The following is a 22,089-nucleotide window of genomic DNA, read 5'->3' on the forward strand; positions in this document are numbered from 1 at the left end:
CCTGTGTGCAGCTCTCCTAGACCAAGTGCACAAGATTCCCACTTTCAGTAGAACCATCACATGATGTCTCATCAAAGTAGCTTAAAATGCAGGGCTTGAATCATAGCATGCATCCTCCTCCAACAGCAAACCCTGTGGGAGGGTGCCTAGCCGAGGCCCTCAGGAGCAAATTCAGCAAACCCCACAATCCACAAAGGCATGGCATACAGCGCCCTGCTTCCCCCACGCGTGACAACAATGTGAGAGTCAACCTCAAGTGACGGTGTGTTTGAGATTTTCTCTACTAGGTGCCTGAATACGAATGGCTTCATGAGAGAACATGCCCAACACAGGTTTAGAAAAACACAAGACTAATTTTAGTTTTCTGTTTTTCTGAAAGAAGGAATAAACATGAAGAGAATTAACAGAGGGGAGAACAGCATGTTGAAAGAAAACCACAGACCAATATGGCCTTTGGACTGTAAACACCACAGTGGGACTGAATACCTATCTCCTCTACGTCCTTACTCATCATCGGCAGGTCCATAATTCTGAAATTACAGGACATCTTTGACTTGTGGATGCAGCAGACACCCAGGCACCCAAACCCAGGATCATTTTAAGACTTTAAGTTTTGAAAAGCTGTGCTCCCAGCTGTACTTCAGTTTTTTGGAGCTTTCTTCTCCATCAGCCTTCCATCAGACTACATGGATTACCCTGTCACATCACAGGCATTAAGGTTGTTTCATGTAACCATAGCAAGGGAAGTAGTTGTTCCCATGAATTTTTGGTAATTTAAGGTTTTCCAGACAAAAAGACGAGTAGCATCTCAAAAATGCATGCTGCCCACGTGCACTGCTAACTAGCATCAACAGGTACATGCAAGAACAGCCCCCACCTGCCAGGCTGCTCACCCAGTCCGGTGCTTCTGTTCAACTGCCAATGACGTTCTGCCACTGGCCTACCTGTTCCATCTTCAGAACAAACAACAATTAGTCTTACGCACACTAAGACTGCTTCTCAGCTTCAGGTTCTCTTTTTAATACATATGCAACATATTACTCATATACACTTCAATGAATACATGCATAGTTATTTGGCCAAACAGCAGATTCATGTGGGGAAACGCATGACTTTTTTTTCCCCCACTGAAAGGGAAAAATAGAAACCAAACTCTCTAAAACTTAGTGCTTCAGAAACTCTCAAGTAATCAGTTTTTCACTGGTTCTTAAAGAGGGGGAAAAAAAAAGAAAAAAAAACAACCAAAATCAACGCCCTCCCAGCGTATTACCAGGGTGTATTTCAAGTTTAACTGAAGAGGCACATCTGCTATTGGACCATGATTGAAAGTTACAACACTGAAGGTTTATAAAAACACAGGTTCTCCTGTGTAATCATTTGATTGTATAAATAATTTTTTTTCTCATTTACAAGCTCAGAATTACACTGTTTATTGCCTGAATTTTAGAAATTATAAGCTCTCATGGATAAGCAGTGAAAATAACAAAAAACTGTGTTCAGCACCATTGGAAATGCCATCATCTTTCCAGCTACAAGGCATATATTCCAAATACAATCAGTTATCTTGGCAGGTCAATATAAAACCCCCTTAAATAAATAAATACAACGTAGTGCTACTGCTTTCTCTCAAGAAAGAAAGCCTTGGGACTGGAGCTGCAGTGAGGCTGGAGCTACAGAGTGGCACTTGCAGATGTGCTGCTGCCAGACAGAATGCACAGCCTCGGGGCACTAGCCTGGATTTGCCATGGAATGGATGGGAAATGCAAGCTTAGGAAGAATCACCTTCATTTGGTCACCTAAGGCTAGGTTACAAACACCACACAAGGGGTGCTTTATGCTAACATGACAATTCCAGACCAGAGGAGTATTTTTACAGAAGTTTCACACCTACAGACCTGCAGTATTCTAACAGAGCTCGCCTGTTACCCTGCACCCTGTTCACGAGACTTCCTCCAAATCAGGCTTCAGATCTGCGTACAAGTTTTCCTCCTGTGAGAAGCCTGCTCTACCCATGATTCCAACTTCTATCACATAGTAACGTGTATGAACTAAGCAAAAAAAAAAGAAATTTGGCTCAAAAGCACCACAGTTTTCAAACTTGCATAGGAAAGCCCGGCTCAAGCCCTGCTGATAATCACACAGGAGAGGGAGATGACCTTGGACCTCTCCCGTAACATATGGGTACTCTCAGTGGCTATTAAATTCACATGGAAAAAGCTCTTCCTCCTGCTAAATGTGATTTACAAAACACCCAGGTTCAGCTGGTGCAAAATGGAGAAGAGAATCGTGCTTACAAATGCCACTGGCTTTAACAGCGTGACTGTGCAGACCTGGCAAGACCTGAGAGGTCACACGTAATGTCACTGCACTAAAGTCACAATATTTACTTTGCTGGCTGCAATGCTGAACTGAACAGCCCTCAGCATGGGCAGGAGGAGGACAGGAGGATTCCTCAGCCTGTAAAGTGCCGGAGATGGGACCGTCAGTGCTAACACTCCCTTGCTCTGGTACTCTCTCCCAGCGACCCCTGGGCCTTTTACCCTGACCTGCTTCTCCTCTCAGACTAGCTCAACAAGTTTCCAAAATGCATTAATTTCCTGAGTGACACCTGGAAACAGTTCTTTGACAGGCAGGTTTTTACGAGTCTCACAGTGCATCTATGTGGTGAGCTGACTCTGGTGCTTAGCAATGATCCAAACAGACTGGCTAGTGTGCTCCCTGACAGAGCAAAAATTGCAATGAAATTTCTAGAACCAATACTGCATACAGAGGACATATTTTGAACATATTCAGCATTCCTTGTTTTGTTTTCTTAAACTTTGTCTTCTTTTTCAAACATCCTTTATAATAAATTCATTGCCAGAATATTTGTAGCAATTGAACACAGGCAGGCAGAGTTTTCAAATTGCTAGGCTGCTACTCAGACAGAAATAAATGGCAAGGTAAAAGAAATGAGATCTAAGCACAGCAGAAACATTTTCTTTAACATTATACTTTGCTGTTTCATACGATGTTGGAGCTTGACCTCATAACTTGAAGGGACGTGTGCAGTATGAGGTCCCTCTTACTTACACAGGTCCCAGCTTCCATGAAAATGGGCAGTTTATGTATATGTTATGCATAGCCTAGAGGTTTTATCAAGGCTCTGAGTATGTCATCTTTCAACTAGGCAACAAATCAGTCTGCAGAAAATTACAACCAGCAGGGACCCTTTAGAAGCCCTGAACTGAAAGGTATGAATAATAGACTCTCTTTTGACCTGATATGAAAGCATTGAAATAACAACAATGAAAAAAGCAAGCCACAACTGATGTGTATTCTCAAGTTATTTTTAAAATACTCCCACTGTTCTCCAGAACAATAAGTATTTTGCTAATTTTTGGCTAACATTTCGCTGTGACCAAGTGTGGAATGAAGCTATAATCTAATGCAACCCACCTTAGGAAACTAGGAGCTGCATCTGTTCTCTATGCTCCATTCAGAGGGGTCCTTGAGTGCTCAGGAAAAACAAACCTTTTCAGTTTTTTGACATCATTTATACCAATTTTTGCATTAAAACATTTAAAAAAAAATTAACACAATATAAACTTTAGGGTCATTTATAGGATTCAACTTTCTGATACTGGTGGGTAAATGTATGCAAATGAAAGCTCAGCTTGGCTCCAGTAATTAAAGACATCTGAATGAATGTTCCCTTAACCCTCTTCTCAATTTCATTAAACTTGTTCCCTACTTACCTTCAAAGAAAAAACAATGTAAACAAAAATCTGAATATAATAAAAGATTAATAAGAATTCACAAAGTTTTTCAGGCTTTTTGAAAGTGATAAAACTTGCATGGTACAATTTCATCTTCTCAGAAAGAAGTCCATATAATCTTTCTATTATAATTTTTATTTCCCAGAGTTTATCTGGTACACAGATCAATTCAAGGATCCCAACGACTATCCCACAGATCCAGAACATCTCACCTACAGCATTACCTTATCTTCATGGTTGTTTTATAACCTCCCAACAAATAATTTCATTTTCATTTACTTTATTCTTGAAGCTCTCTGGACAAATCCTCGAAACAGTGTGAGAGCACTGACACAAGCTGAGAATATTCAGAAAAACCAGTGACAACTGTGGGCACAAACTAGCAGTGCGCCTGAAATACTCAAGATTGCTTCACATTGCTTTTCATTAAATGCTATAGATGCAGTACTTGTCAGACTTCATTTTATTTACACACTGTTTAGAGTTTGTGCTTTTAACACAGTGTTTGATGAAGGACTGGGGAAAAAAAAAAAACCAACAACCAACCCAAAATCCAAGAATCTATCCTGCTTTCTTTACTAGTTCTTCTTAACATACCTTCATCACATCCCCCAGCGCCAGCCACAGCAACTCCACTCCTCCCCAGCTTCCTTCCTGCTGTTTCTCCCCCAACACACACACACACACACACACACAGAGACAGAGACAGACACACACGCACGCCGAGGTTTTCTCCTCTCCAGGAATTCTCTCCAAGTACTAAGTTGGTGCCAAACCTCCTGGGAATGGAGGGGAAGAAATTCAGCATACCTGCAGCCCCTCAGGAATCCTAAAGTCACTTGGGAAAAAAGTATACACATACAAGAGAAAACTCATGTATCAGGTTTTCAGAGCAGGGCATGGTGGAAGAGGGCAGAAGGCAAAATGAAACAAAAGCAAACTGACGGTTCCAAAGGCTATTAAAGGATTTGTGTGATTTTTCAAGGCTTTTTGAAAATAAGTAAGCCATGTGCAGACAATAAGGGTTAATGTTAAATCCAATACTTATATAAGAATTGTTAATTGTTTATTGTAAGCGTCTGTTGGGTTAAATACCTATGTGGTTCAACAAATACAACAAAATGAAGCACCATTTCATCTATGTACAGAGGAAACTATCAATGAGCATCTCCCAGAACACACAATTGTTTTTGCGAAATGTTGAACAGAGAGAAAAAGGGAGAAAGCACACAAGCGAGCACTCACCATACAAACTGGGTGCAATTTACTATGACAGCAAGTATCTTAAGCAAAACTTCATTTTTGCCGAGAACAGGAATATACTGAAAGTGATACTCCAAAAACTTGGTACCCATCACTTGATAAACATCTCCACTTCTCAGAATGAACCAAGTGACTCTGCATTCCCTAGCATACTGATTTTTTTGCTTTCTGAAATGTCAGAAAAGCAGGGGGCCACTTATTTTATCCAAGTTGTTACTGTAACTCATCAGTACATTTAGTACATCTATTAGTAGCTTATTTGTGTGCTTCAGTTGTGAACGCTGACAGTGCACAGCAAACACAGATTAACACGTCACAAGCTTTTTTGTGTCATTTTGAAACGTTGCTAAATTCTCAAATTGCCCACATATTTCTAACAGCTATTTCCAATTACAAGAGTTCACTGGTCCATCTCATGTTTATTTTGCAGTCACCACTGAAGCATTTCATAACATAAATGTGTTAAGACAAAATGCACAAAGCTCAGGACCTACCCCTGCAATTTTCTCTTATATTTTGGGGGGTTTTCCCCTTCAAATGTTTTGTTATGCAGGAAAACCACACAGACGCAGTGTGCTTTATAATTTGTTGAAAGTGCCACAAGGTTTGAGGTCATTCTGTCATACACTGTGAGTAAATTCTACGCTTGTGGGCCACCTGTTAAAAAGCATCTGTCCTAAATATGAAGCCTTACTTTGGTGGCAGGCGCTTCCATCGCTGCAGTACAGCCCCGCCACGTCGGGCACTCAAGGCTACTGATGGCCAGGCAGGCTTTGGAGAGCTCAGGAGCCCCTGCAATGTGGGCTTTGAAAACAGAATCAAAGCCTTAATATTGTGTGGCCGTCAACTGCCAAGATACGCAGCGAGGAGCTTCCAGTGGACCGTAAGGCAAAGCACAAAGGTGTTGCTGCTCGTTCCAGGCTTTCTCAGTTAATAACTCTTTCGAACAAAGGCAGTCATCTCATTTTAAGTTCACAGTGTTTTAAAAAGTGAGTCAAGTCCAGACGAAGAGTAGACAGCCTGGATCAAAGTGAGGTGCCCCAAAATAAGGGGATGAAGTCTACAGGGTGAGTCTTCTTGAAGGAGAACCTACCAGCAATTAATTGCTTTAATGGTGTTAGTGTGGGATCGAGGAGCAGTCGGATCTGTTGAGCTACCATTGATGGAAGACTTGTAACATATAAGAGACTTTAATGTCCAGAGCTAAAAACTTTATTGCACATGAATTCCTACAGGACAGCATTTTCTTCGCAAGATCTACCATTCTTTTAACATAGTTCAACATCTGACTTGAGGATAAAATGAGTCGTTTCTACATTTAGGGTCCTCACCACTCATTCTCCTGTGAGAAAAGTTAATTCACGTCTGGTATTTTATGCAGAAGGCTCCACACTAACTGTTCAGCAGTGTCTTGGTTCAAGCGGATAATGCAGACAGCGCTAACTGGCCTCGGAGAGGGCTGTTACCTTCCCCTTTTTAGAGGGACAGGCTCAATTCTTGTATTTCCTTATCAGTCAGCACTTTCCCCGCACAGAATGAAAAGTCATCCAGTAAAACCAAGAAAAAAAAAGATCAACATGAATACTTTCAGAGGAGGTGAAACACACGGCATAAACCAGAAGTTTTTTCAAATCAGTAAGTGATTCATTCTCCAATGCAGTTTTAACGGGGCGGGACACAGCTTAAAGCTCACCCTGATCAGCAGTCGCAGTGTTTCCACCCAGATGGAAATCCTGCTCCAAAAGTGAATGTGGGAAGAAAAGGAGACAGTGACTAACTTCACTGAACATCTCTTCAATGTAACAGCTAAAGCACCTAACCATCCTTTTTTTTTTTTTTTTTTTTTAGATCCCACAGAATTACAGAGCAGATGCACACAGAATTGCATGTGCACTAGAACATGTGTTCTGCTAGTTCCTGAAGTCAACATATTTTCCATGCCCATCTGTAGCACGTGAATTTGTCTCGTGCTCAACCTGTAGGTCACACCAAACTGTGCCCCTTGCAGAAATTTAGCTCATGGGGCCTTAGGAACATTTTACCATGAAATACCTTTGTCTTGCCATAAGCACCGGATTAAAAAAAAATTTGATTCTGTCATCAGATATGACATTGGCTACAAATCAAAATATATTCATGTTCTGGAATATTTTGCCAGACTACAATATCCAAAACCAATGCAAGACAGGGTATACTATAGACAATGAGCTTTCTTACGAAAACTCAGTAACAAGAATGGCATCTTTTACCAGCTTCAACATATCAGCCAAAGATATCAGCAAAACCACTGCTTCTTCATCACATACCAGCTTCCATGGACTTGGCACTCCCTAGCTTTTTATATTCAGGTATGTATATTTGTATTCTTTACTCCTTTGAATCAATAGCATGTTCGAGTTTTTAATGAGTGGCTAAAATATATACGGATTTTGTGAAATTTTATGTAGAAATATGTAACATGGCTATAAAGAAAAATGGTCGACATTTAGCTAGCTAAATAGATTAATCTTGAAATAATTTCATTCTTATTTCTAAGCCAGAGAATAAAGCTTTCGTAAGTTAATCCATGTGCACTGGGAGAATACCTCTCTTGAAAATCTTAGCCAAACTGAGCGGGGGAGCTCAATTAAAGCTGATTAACAAACAGCTCAGTGGTAGACACTTAAACTGCAAGTATTTTGGTTGGCATCTCTCACTAAAATCAGGCATAATCTACAAGTATTTCAATGTATTTTCAGTTTCAGTTTGGTTCTTCTGTTACAACATACTTTCCACCATTCGGATTGATGAAAATTAAATTGAACCGTTAATCTATTCGGCACGCAAGATGGAACATTATTACCTGTGCTGTGAATTTGGATTACCAGACCGAAATCGCTGATAGCAAGCGTTGCTTCTTTCTCTGCTGGCCAGACAAGATACAAATTTTCCACATTTGTATTTTAAAGGAATGTTAAGAACTGTTTTGTTATCAGTGGCGCAAAAGGGAACGAGGTCTGTGACAGTAACAACCTGAAAATACATCCTGTCATTTCCAAATTCTGTGCAGTAAAAAGTTTGTATATAAAGGTGAGTTTTACTGAGCTGAATGTGTCAATAACAGTAACCCAGAAAGAAAAAGCCTGGCACATTATATTGAGTTCAGTGTTTACAATGGCCAAGAAGTGGCCTCCGAACATTTAGGGCTCTGTTCTACCGCATTCCACATGCTCCTTCTGGAAGCCTGACTAAGTTCACATCAGTCAACTCCCAACAGTAGAACTGAGCCCTGTTCTACTCGTGCCTGAAGCCCATTACTGAGGCTTCATACACACTAGTAAATTGTGTGTTTTCTCATAACTAAGAAACACTATCTGTTTCATCATAAAATATTGTAGAGACGAGCAGTGCCTTTAGCCACAAGATGAACGTGTGAAAGTCAGTTTCAAGACTATGAAAAACATAACACAAGCCATATCTAGGTGCCTTGTAGTAAACATCATACATTTCTGGTCTCTATTTGTATATTTTTATTGCTTATTTATAGTGCCAAAGTTTAAAACAAGCAAACAAAAAACCACAAAACTAACAAAAGAAAAACAAAGCAACCGCAAAACAACTCAGACCCAAAATCACAACAGCAGCAAAAACCAAAATGCCCCCTTGTTTCCAGGAGGACAGAGCTTGTGATAACCATTGACCAAAGTGGATGCACTGATGTTCTAAGCAAATACCCTGAGATGCCTGGAAAATGTCCATACCTATCTCTTGCTTTGGATATGTATACCTTATACAAAGAGTTAAGGGGAGAAGAGAAAGGCAGGTATAAATAAATATTGTATGAAAATTTCTCATACTGTGGAGAAAATTTTTGCACATCATACACTGGTAATTTTTCAGTCTCACAAATCAGTATCCCTTTTATTCTCTACACTACTAACCCTCCCGATACACAGAAAGCATTTTCAGTTCAGAACCTTGACTATTTTTATCGTACAATTAAGCAGTATGTTTCATTTCCCTTGCAACTCAGTGACTGGAAAAAATTACAATCCTGGAACAAATACGCAATTACAACAGTATAAAATTATGATCAGTAATAGAATTATGCAGTAATGAGACTATCTGTTAGGCTGTCCTTTTGCCTTTGGAGAGACTTATGAAACACTCATTGCCCTTCCTGGGAGCTGTAACAGAGTCAGCCTGTTAGTCAGGGGGGGGGGGGATGTAGGACTACAATGTGCCCGCCACATAAAAACAGAGCCTGCAGGAGAAACACCATGGAAATAACGCCACTGTCTGATCTTGAAGAGTTCCATGACAGCACGAGGAGAAAAGACAACCTTCTTACAACATTTAGAAAAGATGCAACTCGTACACAACACAAGCTTGCCCATGGAGTGTGGTATCTAGGCTGAGCCCCACGGTGGGTATGAAAAGACAAGCCCTTATGCAGGCTTGAAGGCTCTGCGATCCCTCACACAACAGCAGTGGTGTCATCCCGCCGTACGTGCTGCTTGACCTACGCAAGTTTACTCAGGCTGGTCAGAAAAGATGGAAAATCAGGGCACCATGTCTTCTCTTTGCCAGTACATGGATAAAGGATTACAGACAATCTTCCCTTGTTCCAAGGACCCCTGCCTTCTGCTGCAAGACAGCGCCTGTCTGTGAAGTCAGGTCCTCTGCAAAGCTCCGTTTATGCCCTGGCCAGAGCTGAAGATGGGGCAAGTCCTTGCGTCCAGCCCGAGGGGGAGAGTGGCTGCCATGGTCAGCCAGAGTTCAGTCCTCTCGCAAAGAGCTCCCGATGGTTTCTTTGTTCCTTCCATATACAAAGGGAATTCAAGTAGTTGTATGCAGTCTAAGACAAGAGAGCCTTTATAAGCTTCAAAATGGCCTACAAATAGTGCTTCTGTTCCTTGGCTGATGCGTGGGACTCTCCTGCAGGACATACAACGGCTATTGTGTTACCCTGAGAACCAAAATACAGCTCTATCTGGAGCCTGCTTTTTGGTGGCTATTTGTAAAACTAGCCAATTTACAGACTGCTCAAGCTTGTCTTAAGAAACAAGGTGTCTTTCAAAAGATAATTCAGAATGAACTCTGTGGGTGATGTGTTACTTGAAAGCGATGTTAACGCAAGAAGGGCAATGAAACCACAGCAGCCAGCAGTCACTGGAGCAGCAGTGCTGATGCAGCAGTGCTGGATGCCTGAACACAGGCTCAGGAAACTTGCTCCCACCTGAGAAAGAACAAGGTTCTGGAAGGGAATCCTGCTTTTCCTAGTTGGCATAGACAGGACGTCTTAAAAGAAACATATGGGGAGAAAGAAGAGGCATGGCATAGCTAATGCAGACAGATACATGGACTATTTTCCATAACAAAGTGGTTTCATCTGGAATGAAAATCTAAGATTTCCAGGGCTAGCAAGAGCACCATTTTACACAGGGTTTCGTCAGGCTTCAGTGAAGATAGTGCCTTTCACATCAATAAAGAAAGAATCAGAATTGGATGCATTCAAGATACAAGGTACAGAGTTTACAACAAGAGTAACTTACAAAAGAACAGATAATTTTATCATTTCATACATAAAGACTGGATGACATTGTAATTCTTGAACACAGAATACACAAAACCATATTGTTCTTTTAAGATTTATACTTTATAGAACATTACAGTAGTTCTGCCTTGATATGATAAGGGGTAACTGTGCTTAAAGCTATTCCCTACAGAAGAGTGGGGGCGCAAGGATAAGGCAGTAATTATCGTGGTAACTGGTAGCTCTGTGTTACAGCATCCTAACTGCTAACCTGGAATGCCGAAAAGCAGCAAAGCTGAGATGCAGAACAAACCAATTTTGAATTCATGGGTGATCTGAACTGAGACAAAAGGCACAATATCTTAATGGCAGAAATTAAGACTCCAGAGTCCATGACTCCAAAGGCCTCAATTTGTTGAGAATCTCTGGCTCAGTCAGTACGTTTCCGTACTTTTATGAAAATAAAACCCATGAAAGCACTTAAAGGAAGAGCAAAGCTGCAAAGAAAACTACTAAAAATTGGGGATGTAGTATTTTTTTGCAAATAAGACTCGCCTTTGTCGCACGTGCATTAGAGCAGCCTCAGCCACGGGGACAGCTACTTCTGCTCGCTTCGGATTCTTGGCCTCATTCAACACAGAAAACACCATGCTCTTGCTCTGGCCGTGAGTTAGGGATTGGCAGCAAAAGTAATGAGAAGACTTCTTGCCAAAGTCAGAAGACACAGAAGCAAGTAAATACGGCAGACAGATACTTATTGTAGATGCAGGCAATAAATAAAGTAGAATAGTGAAGGGGAAAAAAGAGAAAATAAAAAAAAACGCACATACCAAGTAGGATTCTAATACTGTCTCTGGCAATAGAAGTTTCTGTGCTCTGGTGAGAAAGTGACCCAGCTAACATTTCTTAGAGATGCTCACTAATGGGGCATTGCATGTTCTCTAGCTGACCCACCTCATACACCTTTAACCTTCATGTCAAAGCACATTATGTTTGCAGCTAAAAACAAATCCATGGGGAGCTGAGCACTCAACCTGTAGCCTTCAGTAGACCCTGAGCATCATTTTTAAAGGGGCATTCAAAGGGCAAATCACCTGGTTTGGTCTAAGCTAGAGTATTATTTTCAGTGTCTCATTAACTGAGTATCTAAACCCATTATTTGAGAGATGACAGCATTTGGAATTAAGCAGGAGAATCACCGACAAAACAGAGAGAAATACACCAAAAGCCAAAAAACTTTCCAGGGCAAGTCCTAACTCTTAGCAACAGGTATAGAAGCCATTTAACAACAAAGCATTCAGTAGATTAACTCAATGTAAGCAACTCGTAATTGATTTGCTGAGGCTGCCCTCAGGAGGATATCTACCGCTAATTGTTTAAGAGTTGAGAGAGTAAAGGGCAAAGCCACAGCAACTGAACCATAAAGAGATGTCTTGACCTGGGTAGAAGATTGCTTTATTACTAAAGATAATTTTATTCTGTGTTGATTGCTTTTGGTAACTGCTAAATGAGGTAAATTAAATGGGAAGAGTGTTTTTCCAAGTTAAAAATACAGCACACTAGCTATTGCATCAAAATCCACCGTCAAATTTATTGGAAACTACTATCAAGATCCTGCCTAAGACAATGATAGCCTAAGCAATAAAACTATATATATGCACATAAATTAATGCCTGAATATCCTCTAATGTGTACAATTTAAATGAAAGTCTGTGATTTTTATTTGGGTTGTAAATAAACTATGTTGGCTTCCTTTTATGTCCAGCATTTTCTGAGGCAGTCAAGCAAAACACCTTTTTTTTTTTTTTAATTTAATGTTTTAAAATAATTTTGCACAGAAAAAGTGACATCTAACAATACTTCACTGCTATTTTTAGCAGCAAAGAGTTACGGCCTCAAAGAAGAATCCTTTATTAATAAAATTTATAGCTAGATCACTTTAAATCTTTAACCATGTAATCATCTATTACCAACTACTCTTCCACAGTTCTGCATTTACATACTGTATTGTGGCAAAAAACCCTTCCAGAACATTTCACTCCTTTGATTAAGAATCTCCTTGACTTGAGCATAGCTACTGCCCAGCTCTACTGTCAGCTTCACTTGCCTGGAAAGAACGGCAACATGCACATCACCTTTCTTCCCTCTGATGAAGGTAAAACCTACTAAAAATAATAAGGAACTCAATTCTCCTGACAGTACTATTTTGATATTATCAAATACCAGCAGCAAGATCATGGAACACTGAAACCATGCACACACACATGCAGACAGCGTGACCAGGATAGCCTCAAACACCGAATTGCATTTCCTCTTACTGCAGTGACGCAACTGCCTCATTGCTCCGCACCAGTTCTGGACACTGAACATGAACACGAGGTGCCCTGTTGGCAACTAATGGCATTAGATCTTTCTTGGATAATTCTTCATTGTTTACTACTTTTTGATACAACTAAAGCAGTACTGCTAAACTCTATTTCTCCAACTTGCACAAGTCTAAATTCATCAGGTATATGTCCTGTTTATAAACGAATAACCATGTTGGTGTTAGCTGCCTTCGTACACAGATCAGTTTCAAATTATTTAAGAAGCAGAGTTATCTTACCAGGACTGGTTCTGTATAGCTCAGGTGGGCTGCTGACCTTTTGGCTGGAAGGAATCCGCTGATGGTATAGTGGAGGTGTTTTTACTAAGAGAGAAGGAAAAGCACAATTCCTCTTCAGTAACAGCTAAGATGTTAATAGTGCTATTAAAATAAATAAATAGAGACAGGCCTTACCATATGATGTCTCTGGTGACAGGGGAAAAGCTGGTGTAGACGGAACAGCTTCATTTCCATTTTTTGTGGGGGAGAAGATTCCTCCATCTATTTCATCTTGGTAACGTGCAACAGTCATCTAGAAAGGGCACAAAAAAGCAAAATTACAGTGAGATAATTCCCACTTCACCCTACAACACGGTGGGATATTTTTCATCAGACTACAGAAGGTTTCATATAATCTGATCCACTGTTCCAGCAGAAAGATCTTGGAACACTGAAAACATGCAAACATGCAAGAGAGGACAAGAGCAGGACAACCTTAAACATGGAGCTGCGTTTCTGAGGTGACTACAGTCATTTGTTCTTATTGCCACGATGCAACTGTTCAGTGGCTTCACATTGATCTTGGACACTTAACATGGGCTCCTTGCTGGCCATTCACTTCAATAAATAGTTCCTGAAAAAAATCTTCATTGTTTACCTCCTTCATCTCTCCCGCAGGAATGGGTGATGCTGGATTTACAGCTTGGTCAGCAGCAGGGGACTTCATCCATCCACACCTGCCGTACGACGCCTGCCCAGGGACATCGTTGTCGTACTGCCCGACACTTAACTTTCTGATCCTTCCCCCCGCTGCATCCTCACCTTGCGTACCTGTTGCTGAAAACAAACAAGGTAAACTGATTAATAAACATTATTATTTTTTTTTAGTTAGAGCTGTTAAAACAAGCTTATCTCTTTTGCCTTCAGTGATTCCCTTCAAGAATGCTCATGAAACAACGGGTTTCATAACCGATTTACAAAGCCAGGCAGGGGAACCAGTTATATGTAGTCAGTCTCGCTGGCCCAAGCTGGACCGGACCCGCGGGACACCAGGTGCCAGCCTGCTGATGCTGGGTTTGGCTGAGCTCGCCCCGTGCCAGCGGCGCAGCCTGTCGGCAGGGGGCGCTGCGGGCAGCCAGATGGAACTCATCCCCATCCCCATCGCACAGCAGCTCGGCTCCAAACCCACTGCTGCTCTCCAGGGCTGCATTTCCCCCCCAAAGCCAGCTTCTTTAGAGCTAACACTGACCCCGGCCCTTATAAACCCAGCTGAATACTGTACACCTCCTGTGACACACATGGCAATCACACTTAATCACAAAAATCGGGTTATTAGATACACACAGGAACTGTAATCTTTTGGAGGAACAGAGCACAAGAGTAAGCTGAGCTAGCAGAAAAAAACGGGATATTCAAGGGCATAAAGTACTATTTCTTTCCAAAGTCACTCTTAAGACAGTATCATTAATACAGCTTTAGAATTAGCAAGACTTTACACTTTTTGCCATCCACTCCCACCAGCAGGCACTTGCAAAACATTCCTGAGCAATTGCTTTTTCCACCCTTCTTCATATGTCAACAACCAGGATCCCTGAGTAGTCCTTACTGTGCAGCCACAGGACACTACAAGAACAGCCGTACACATGTAGCAACTTTTCAGATACTCCTCTGAGAGTTTTTACTGTCTATACATGCAAAAAGATCTTTGAGAATTAGCTATTTCTCTTAAAAGACCTGAGGATTTCTAAAAGCACTTATTTTTCTGGCTTGGTGTCATTTAAACACTTACTAATCATTTCGAACTGTTAAGCACGTGTTTTCTACACACCCTAATGCCAGAGCCGTAACAGCAGGAGTCCAATCCGTGCCCTTCATCTAAACCAGCAGGTGAGCTGACCCAGATCCCCTGGATGCTGAAGGCAACGGTGTGCGCCTCCCGCACACGTCCCCTGCCCAGCCCAGGTTGCTGGCAGGACCCCAGCTGTACCATCTGGCCTGCAGCCCACACGTCTGTATTACATGTAAAACAGACATGGCACCTTGGTTATGTAGCTGAATTACCAAGCGTCAATGCATAAACAGGTTTCTGTATAGCAGAACAGGTTTTTTTCCCAGGATTAAAACAGACAGGGATTTCAGACTAAAATCCATGGCGATTTTACATTGACATACATATGCAGCAACCTGAACAACTTGCCAGGAGGTAGTGGCTGATTCTAAAAATATTAATAAGCCTCTTAACCAAACTACAGAATTAGACACTTTAAAAAATCCAGCTCTGCTACTATCAAAGCCAGTGTGACAGTAACTACTACTAAAGCCAGTAAGTAAATAAAACCCTGCTAGTTTTTTAATTTTGAAATTTTGAAAATTCCATCATCAGGGTAAAACTTCAGGGTCCAAATTTAGCTAGTTATTTATTTTCAAGTCAATATAAATATACCTAGCATATCTTCAAAAAGACACAGCTGAGATTCTGGGTTTATGGTACAACTTTGAAAACTAAAATACTTTTGAAGCACCCATATTTTAAACACTTACTTAACCTTCTTTCTCCTGACTAGAAACTTTATGTGTGGTATTTCAGGTGGAAAGAGTATCTTCTGACATTACCACAAGCAAACTATATGCATCAAACAAGATCTTCGAATCCAGAAAAGGCCATGAAATCACAAACATCTTCGAAAACTCTGAAGTGATGCTAAAAAGTCATGAAGATTTCTACTGAAATGGAAAGACACTTAGGAAGGCAGGCAAGAGTTCACACTAGTCCAGAATTTACCGATTTTTTGCATTGGAATTCTTTTTTATTTCTCATTTCTGTAAAGAAAAATGAGTGGGAATCACCACGCAGAGCCCCAGCCTTCGAAAAGACCGTGTGAGTTCGGGCACTGGTGGTCCCACCGCTCCTGGCAGCAGGAGCCAGGGCACCACGGGAGAATTTCACTCCATTTCCAGCCAGGTCATTAAGGCACGGGCAGTTCCCTTCGGAACACGCCTCTCCTAACACAGCCACACAGACCACTGCATGAGAGAGATGCCCACCCTTCAGATGAGTCAAAACAGGCCTGAAAATTTAGCACAGTTTTTACTCATCACGCTAATGAGAGGGCCTTGTCATCAGTGAAGTCCTTTTTGGTAGGGCACGTAGCGATAGGATGAGGGGGAATGGCTTTACAGTGAAAGAGGGCAGATTTAGATCAGGTATTAGGAAGAATTTACTTCCCTGTGAGGGCGGTGAGGCGCTGGCACAGGCTGCCCAGAGCAGCTGTGGGTGCCCCATCCCTGGCAGTGCCCAAGGCCAGGCTGGACGGGGCTGGGAGCAGCCTGGGCTGGTGGGAGGTGTCCCTGCCCGGGGCAGGGGGGGCAGGAACTAGGCTATCTTTAAGGTCCCTTCCACACAAACTATTCTATGACATTGATACACTCCATGTCATTAGCGTTCATACACTCGTGAAGCTTGTAACTTCCACAGAGTTAATATAGTCCTCAGAAAGCTGCAAGCAGGTACCTCCGGGCAACTGGACACCTTCCTCAGACTGGAAGTGCTTTACCTACCAGATTCCCAGCAGATGCTGGATGGCAGTGGGGAGAAGTTGAGCTGATATACTGCAGTAAAGCTTAAAGCAAATCACTTGAATCTCAGAGATTAAAACTAAGTGAAGAAGTCAGCAACAGACAACTTTTACTTAGTTTATTAGTTTTGCGAATGTACTTCAGAGGTGCCTCACAATGTAACAGATGTTTATAGTTATTAATTTAAAACAGGGGTCCTCAAACTTTTTAACCCGGGGGCCGGCGCGCGGATGAAGTGTCAGGCAGTCACCTGCGGCTGCTTGGCCTCCCCCCCCCCCCCAACCCCTGGCAGGGGTGTCTGTAAACACCAGGGGCCAGATTGAGGACCCTGGGGGGCCGTATCTGGCCCGCGGGCCGTAGTTTGAGGACCCCTGATTTAAAAGGTGCCTTTTACAGTTAGGAGCCAAGACTTCTTAGATGTCACATCATTTATTTTGTTCTTGTAGTGTAACTTAAAGTTTTGGCAGAGCTTTATAAACATCTCGCACATTTATTTCTTCCAAAGCATTTTTTGCATGCTCTTATTTCTCTCTTTTCCCTTGTGAATCACATTATTTTTTTTTTCCCCTGAAGAAGAAATAGCAACGTTTCAGCAGATTGGCATCAGAAGAGCATCAGGCATTCATCTCGTCAGATGGTTATCACCATGCCAATGCTACAGCTAACAGAAGCACGACCAGCAGCTAAAGGTTAATCTCTGGTTTCTTTAGCTGCTTAGCTTTCCTGGAGTACTACTGAGAGGTATTTGTAACTATTAGAAAGAAAACAACACTAAGCTAAAAATCCTGTCTGCAGTGGCATGTCAACAGCAGTGCTCCATCTTGTACCTTAGTGGTCCCGGCTCAACTTCAAACACTATTACGTTAACTCCTCACATGTTACACATGTTTGTATTTACCAAGTGCATCAGGCACACTACTAGAAAGGTCCACGGTTACTTTCAGTTACCACAACAAGTAGTGTGATGATGCTTATGTGTTTCCACTGGACTCACAGCTTGTGGGCTAGCCTCAAAACCAGCTTTACATGAGAGCGGGGCAAGCACAGAGTACGTGGCTGGACTCTCTGGGAAGAACTTTTCTGGTGAAAAGCTGGACCGACAGCCATTCTGCCCATTATGGAAGTCCTTATCACTTGGAAATTAGAATAACTGGTCTTTTCCAAAACGCAGCACAGTCCATTGAAGACTTTCCCTTAACTTCTACCTAGTTTGTATCACAGCCAACCGCACAAATTACAGTCAAACTAGAAAACCCTTACAACAGGTATTTATAAAACCAAGTTTTTAAGAAAGTTTCACCATCTTGTTGTTTACTCCTCTGTAAGAGGTTCTATATCCCATTATAACTTTATGCTTGAAGAGGTGCAGTCACCTTTGAAGGTTTCAATATTCCTTCAGGCCACTTAACTGCCCTTCTACTCCTCCGCATTGTTTTTCATGCTAGAGGGTTTTTTTTCTTTTTAAACAAATGCAATGTATTATAGAAAAGACTTACAGAAACCCTCTAAATAAACTTATTCACACTAGTTTGGGGGGGGGGGGGGGGGGATTATAATGCATTAAATCACAACAGTAAAAAAATGCTTCAGAGTCTCTAGACTCACAGGTTATCCTTATCACTACCAACAAGAGTAAAAACCATAAGTTATTTATCCCTTGAATAACCTGCAGGCTCCATAATGTACTTCAAATTACCAAAGCTGAATAGAATAGAACGGAATAGACTATTTCAGTTGGAAGAGACCGACAGCAATCATCTAGTCCAAATGCCTGACCACTTCTTTAAATGCCTTTCAGTAGGACCCAGTATAACCTTCTCCCTAATATTTCCAGGAACTGAGGTTAGACTCGCAGGGCTGTAGTTCCCTGGGTCTTCCTCATAGTCTTGTAGACTGGAATGACAGTGACTGGCTGGGGTCCTGTCATAACATCTGCCAGCTCCTCAGTGCTCTGGGATGAATCCTGCTTTTTCTTCATCCCTATTAGTCAGGTGACCATCTTTAAATATCGGTGCAATGAGAGACTAGGCCTATTATACCCATTTCTATAAATGAGCTTAAGGACTTAATTTACAAGGACTTGGTTTACCTTTACAAAACTGCATGGTTTTCTGCTTCGAAATGCATCTAAATGGTATTTCAAAATAATCTATACATTTCAGAATACCGATATCATTAGACTAGTTTGAAACTCTAAAAAGTAAAATTAACTTTGCATTTATCCTTACAACCCAAAAGGCATGGCAGCTAAGGAGGGCATGAACAGGAAAAATGCAGGAACCTTACAGTAAGTGATAAAAATCTTTTTTATGGTTGTCTCTGTGGAATGAACAAACAGTTCACATTAAGGGGGGGGGGGGGAAGGTAAGAAACTCCCTTGTATTCCTATTCCATCAGAAACAAAGCCATCATAAGCCAAGGTTTTACAGTTTAGGTAACTCTCCTTGATTTGCAGTGGCCACTCACTAGTCAAATGCCTTTAAATTCAGTCTCAAGAAAACAAAGGCATGTTGGGTCCCTAATTTTCCCAAATTTCTATCTTTTTTAACTTCTTCTTTAACAGCACTTACCCTATACATTGCACAACTAGAAGCCACTCTTCACAACAGTGATACCATTGATAATATAGCCAAAATGATAATACCCAAAAGATCATCTCTGTAAAAAATATTTTTTAGAAATGAATTGTTCAAGCAGTACCTGATTTTATGTTTCATCTAATCCATCTATACACAGTTCACCACTACATTAAGCTCACTGGTTCATAATTTCAGGTCATCCCACCTTCAGAGGGCTAAAAGGTAGTTGTCATTTCAGAAAGTGAATCTCCTAACAGGATCGAAGACACTGAGCTTCACAACATGGAAGAAGACTGATGTGAAAAAACACAGCCTGAGCCACGCATTTCAGAAGCTCCACCACCTCCTTTGTTTTCAAGTGGTCATCTTAGATTTGGTTACTGAAAGATAATGGTCCAGTTTGCCTTTCAACAAAAATCTATACATGACTTCTCAGCTAGTCTGAAAGGTCATTGGAATGCCCAGTATTGCCAGCAATCCTGAATCGAAATGCCTTACTGTTTTGAAGCGTGAGCTCCACCAAAGCTACACGCAAGGACCTTCACATCCTTCTTCACTGGTGGGACCCAGAACTGCACTTGATACTCAAGGCGAGGCTGCACCAGTGCTAAACACAGCAGGATAACAACCTCATAAAGCAGTGTTATTTGACAACAGTGCCTTCAGTCAACTGCAGAGCAGTTTAGACAATGCCAGATGATAACAAATCACCAAGACTTAACAAACTAGAGCCATTAATTGTAATTTTTTCACATTTGAATGTAAGATCAAACACATTTTCATTTAGAGTATGTTTTGGAAATGAGCACAGATCTACATCAGTTTCAATGCTTAATGAAAATGTGTTAGACTGTCAGATTTTATTTGTAATTTTGTAACTAAATGGGTAATAAAAGCTTGTGCATATATGACATTTTGCTTTTCTAATCAAAAGGTGTTATCAAGCTTTGAATCTAATACTATTAACATCACATTGGGCATAACAAGTTTGAAAAATACTACCACATTGAAACTCTGGAAAGCAAGAACTGCTGCCATCAAAAGGGAAGAAATCAATTATTCAGATTTTGAAAGATACTAATCTTAAAAAGTCCTGTGCTGAAATTTTCTGACAGGTTGCAAACAGAGGGAATTGTTATGGCATGGCAATACGGTTGTCAGAAACTGTAAAACTAATTTTAACCACTTCAATCATCAACAGTTACAGTTAAGATCATCTTCTCCGGATAAAGCTTAAGCAACATTAGCTATTATTTCACAAATAGCTTCTCATTTAGTTATCTTCATTTATTCCCCAGCAGGATTTTTGGCACGCTGAATTCATTTCAACACTATCCCCTTCACAAGAGACAAAACGTAGCATTTATATATTCAAGAAAATCTGACAAGTATCTACGCAAGCCACATGTATATGGTTTCTTCAAACCACCTGTGGTTTGCAAGGAAAACTTACTAGGATGTATGTTTAATCAATCGACCGACCAACAGAACTTAACAGACACTGTAATTAAGAAGATAATACCTACAACAAGTAACAGACTCTGCAGACAGACAATTGGGAACTCATCGCTGTGTACAAGCACGTTACACAGTGGAGTGCAGAGGGGAACAGAGCATATGTACTGCAAGCGAGCTTCTCGCCGTAGCTTCCACCTTGGGAAAAAGCCAGCACAATGCAAGAGGCTCTACCAATTCAACCCACCGAGCGACACAACTCCGGGTTCCCTTGAGAAGGGTGCAGCGAGAGCTCCCCGGGGCTGTTTTTCCAGTGCCCCTTTCACAGCACCCAGCACAGCCATGAAGGCTCAAACAAGGCTCTGGGGAGAATCGGGTCAACATTGCAGAAGCTCCCAGTGCCGCTGCCTACACAGCTGTTGACAAAGACCTGCGTAACCCTGAGTACCCGTTTCTGTGAAAAACGGGGATTCAATCTGACAGGAACCTTAACAATTCGTCAAGAAAAAAAATATCCGTAAGCTAACTTCTAAAAGAAAAGCCTTCACGGACTGCCCCACGTACTAAAATGTTACCACAACACTATCCAAATCAAAAGTGACTCTCTCCTCTGGCACCATTTATCTTCTAGAAAGTTCAAGATTTTTGCAGAAGGCATTTAACCATCAAGCTTGCAAGACAGCTTTATGCTTAAACAAAAGCAAATCTGTTTTAAGAATTTAGAATCAGTGTTACAATCACAAATTTAAAGGAAAAATAACATCTTCCAAGATAGCAAGACAAAACTTGAGCTAAACATAGTTGTGGTGGGAAAAGGACAAACAAACGTATACCCGGACAAAACAAAATTATGTGTTTCTGATGCAAGTGCTAACAGAGTATCTTGTTAGGCTCAAATGTTGAGATTCACAGCGCTACAGGAACACTGGCCCAAAGGGATTAATCAGAACAGAAGCCAACTGAGCTGTGTCTGCAATACCTTCAGTGCCTCAGTCTTTCTGAAAGGTAGTAGTGCAATTGCAGCCTGAAAAATCAATTTGTTCTTGAAAAAAAATGCCCCACGTTTAGCAGTGGTTCACCTGCAAACTATTCTTTTTTCCCCCATCTAGAATGGCCAGCAGACGAGCAGTCCAAACTCCTTATAACCCATAAGCCTAACAAGCAAACGAAAAGGTCTAAACTCTACCCCCAAACCCAAGCAGGCCATTAAACTCGTCCACATAGGACACGGCAGCTCTGCAGGCCTGGCCGCGTTGGCTGCTTAGGCTTTTCACACCGTGCCAGCCCTGGGCAGCAAGCCCGTGGCAAAACACAGAGGGGTATCTCCAAACATGTACCGAGGTGTCCTAAGGATGCTAC

The 22,089-nt window shown here is 41.4% G+C and overlaps 1 protein-coding gene across 12 annotated transcripts in view; it reads right to left on the reverse strand.

Annotated features, from left to right (window-relative positions):
* The window catches only part of TNS3 (tensin 3), a 282,694-nt gene that overhangs the window by 37,561 nt on the left and 223,044 nt on the right, over positions 1 to 22,089 (reverse strand). For all 12 annotated transcript variants that reach the window (XM_080382108.1, XM_080382101.1, XM_080382105.1 and 9 more), the window contains 3 exons: positions 13,779 to 13,957; positions 13,316 to 13,433; positions 13,142 to 13,225 (listed from right to left, as the gene is read on the reverse strand). In XM_080382108.1, the coding sequence (XP_080238234.1) occupies positions 13,142 to 13,225; positions 13,316 to 13,433; positions 13,779 to 13,957 (381 nt within the window). The remainder of the gene's footprint in view (positions 1 to 13,141; positions 13,226 to 13,315; positions 13,434 to 13,778; positions 13,958 to 22,089) is intronic.

This window comes from Falco punctatus (assembly GCF_963210335.1).
Source record: "Falco punctatus genome assembly, chromosome: 4".
Classification (NCBI taxonomy): domain Eukaryota; kingdom Metazoa; phylum Chordata; class Aves; order Falconiformes; family Falconidae; genus Falco; species Falco punctatus.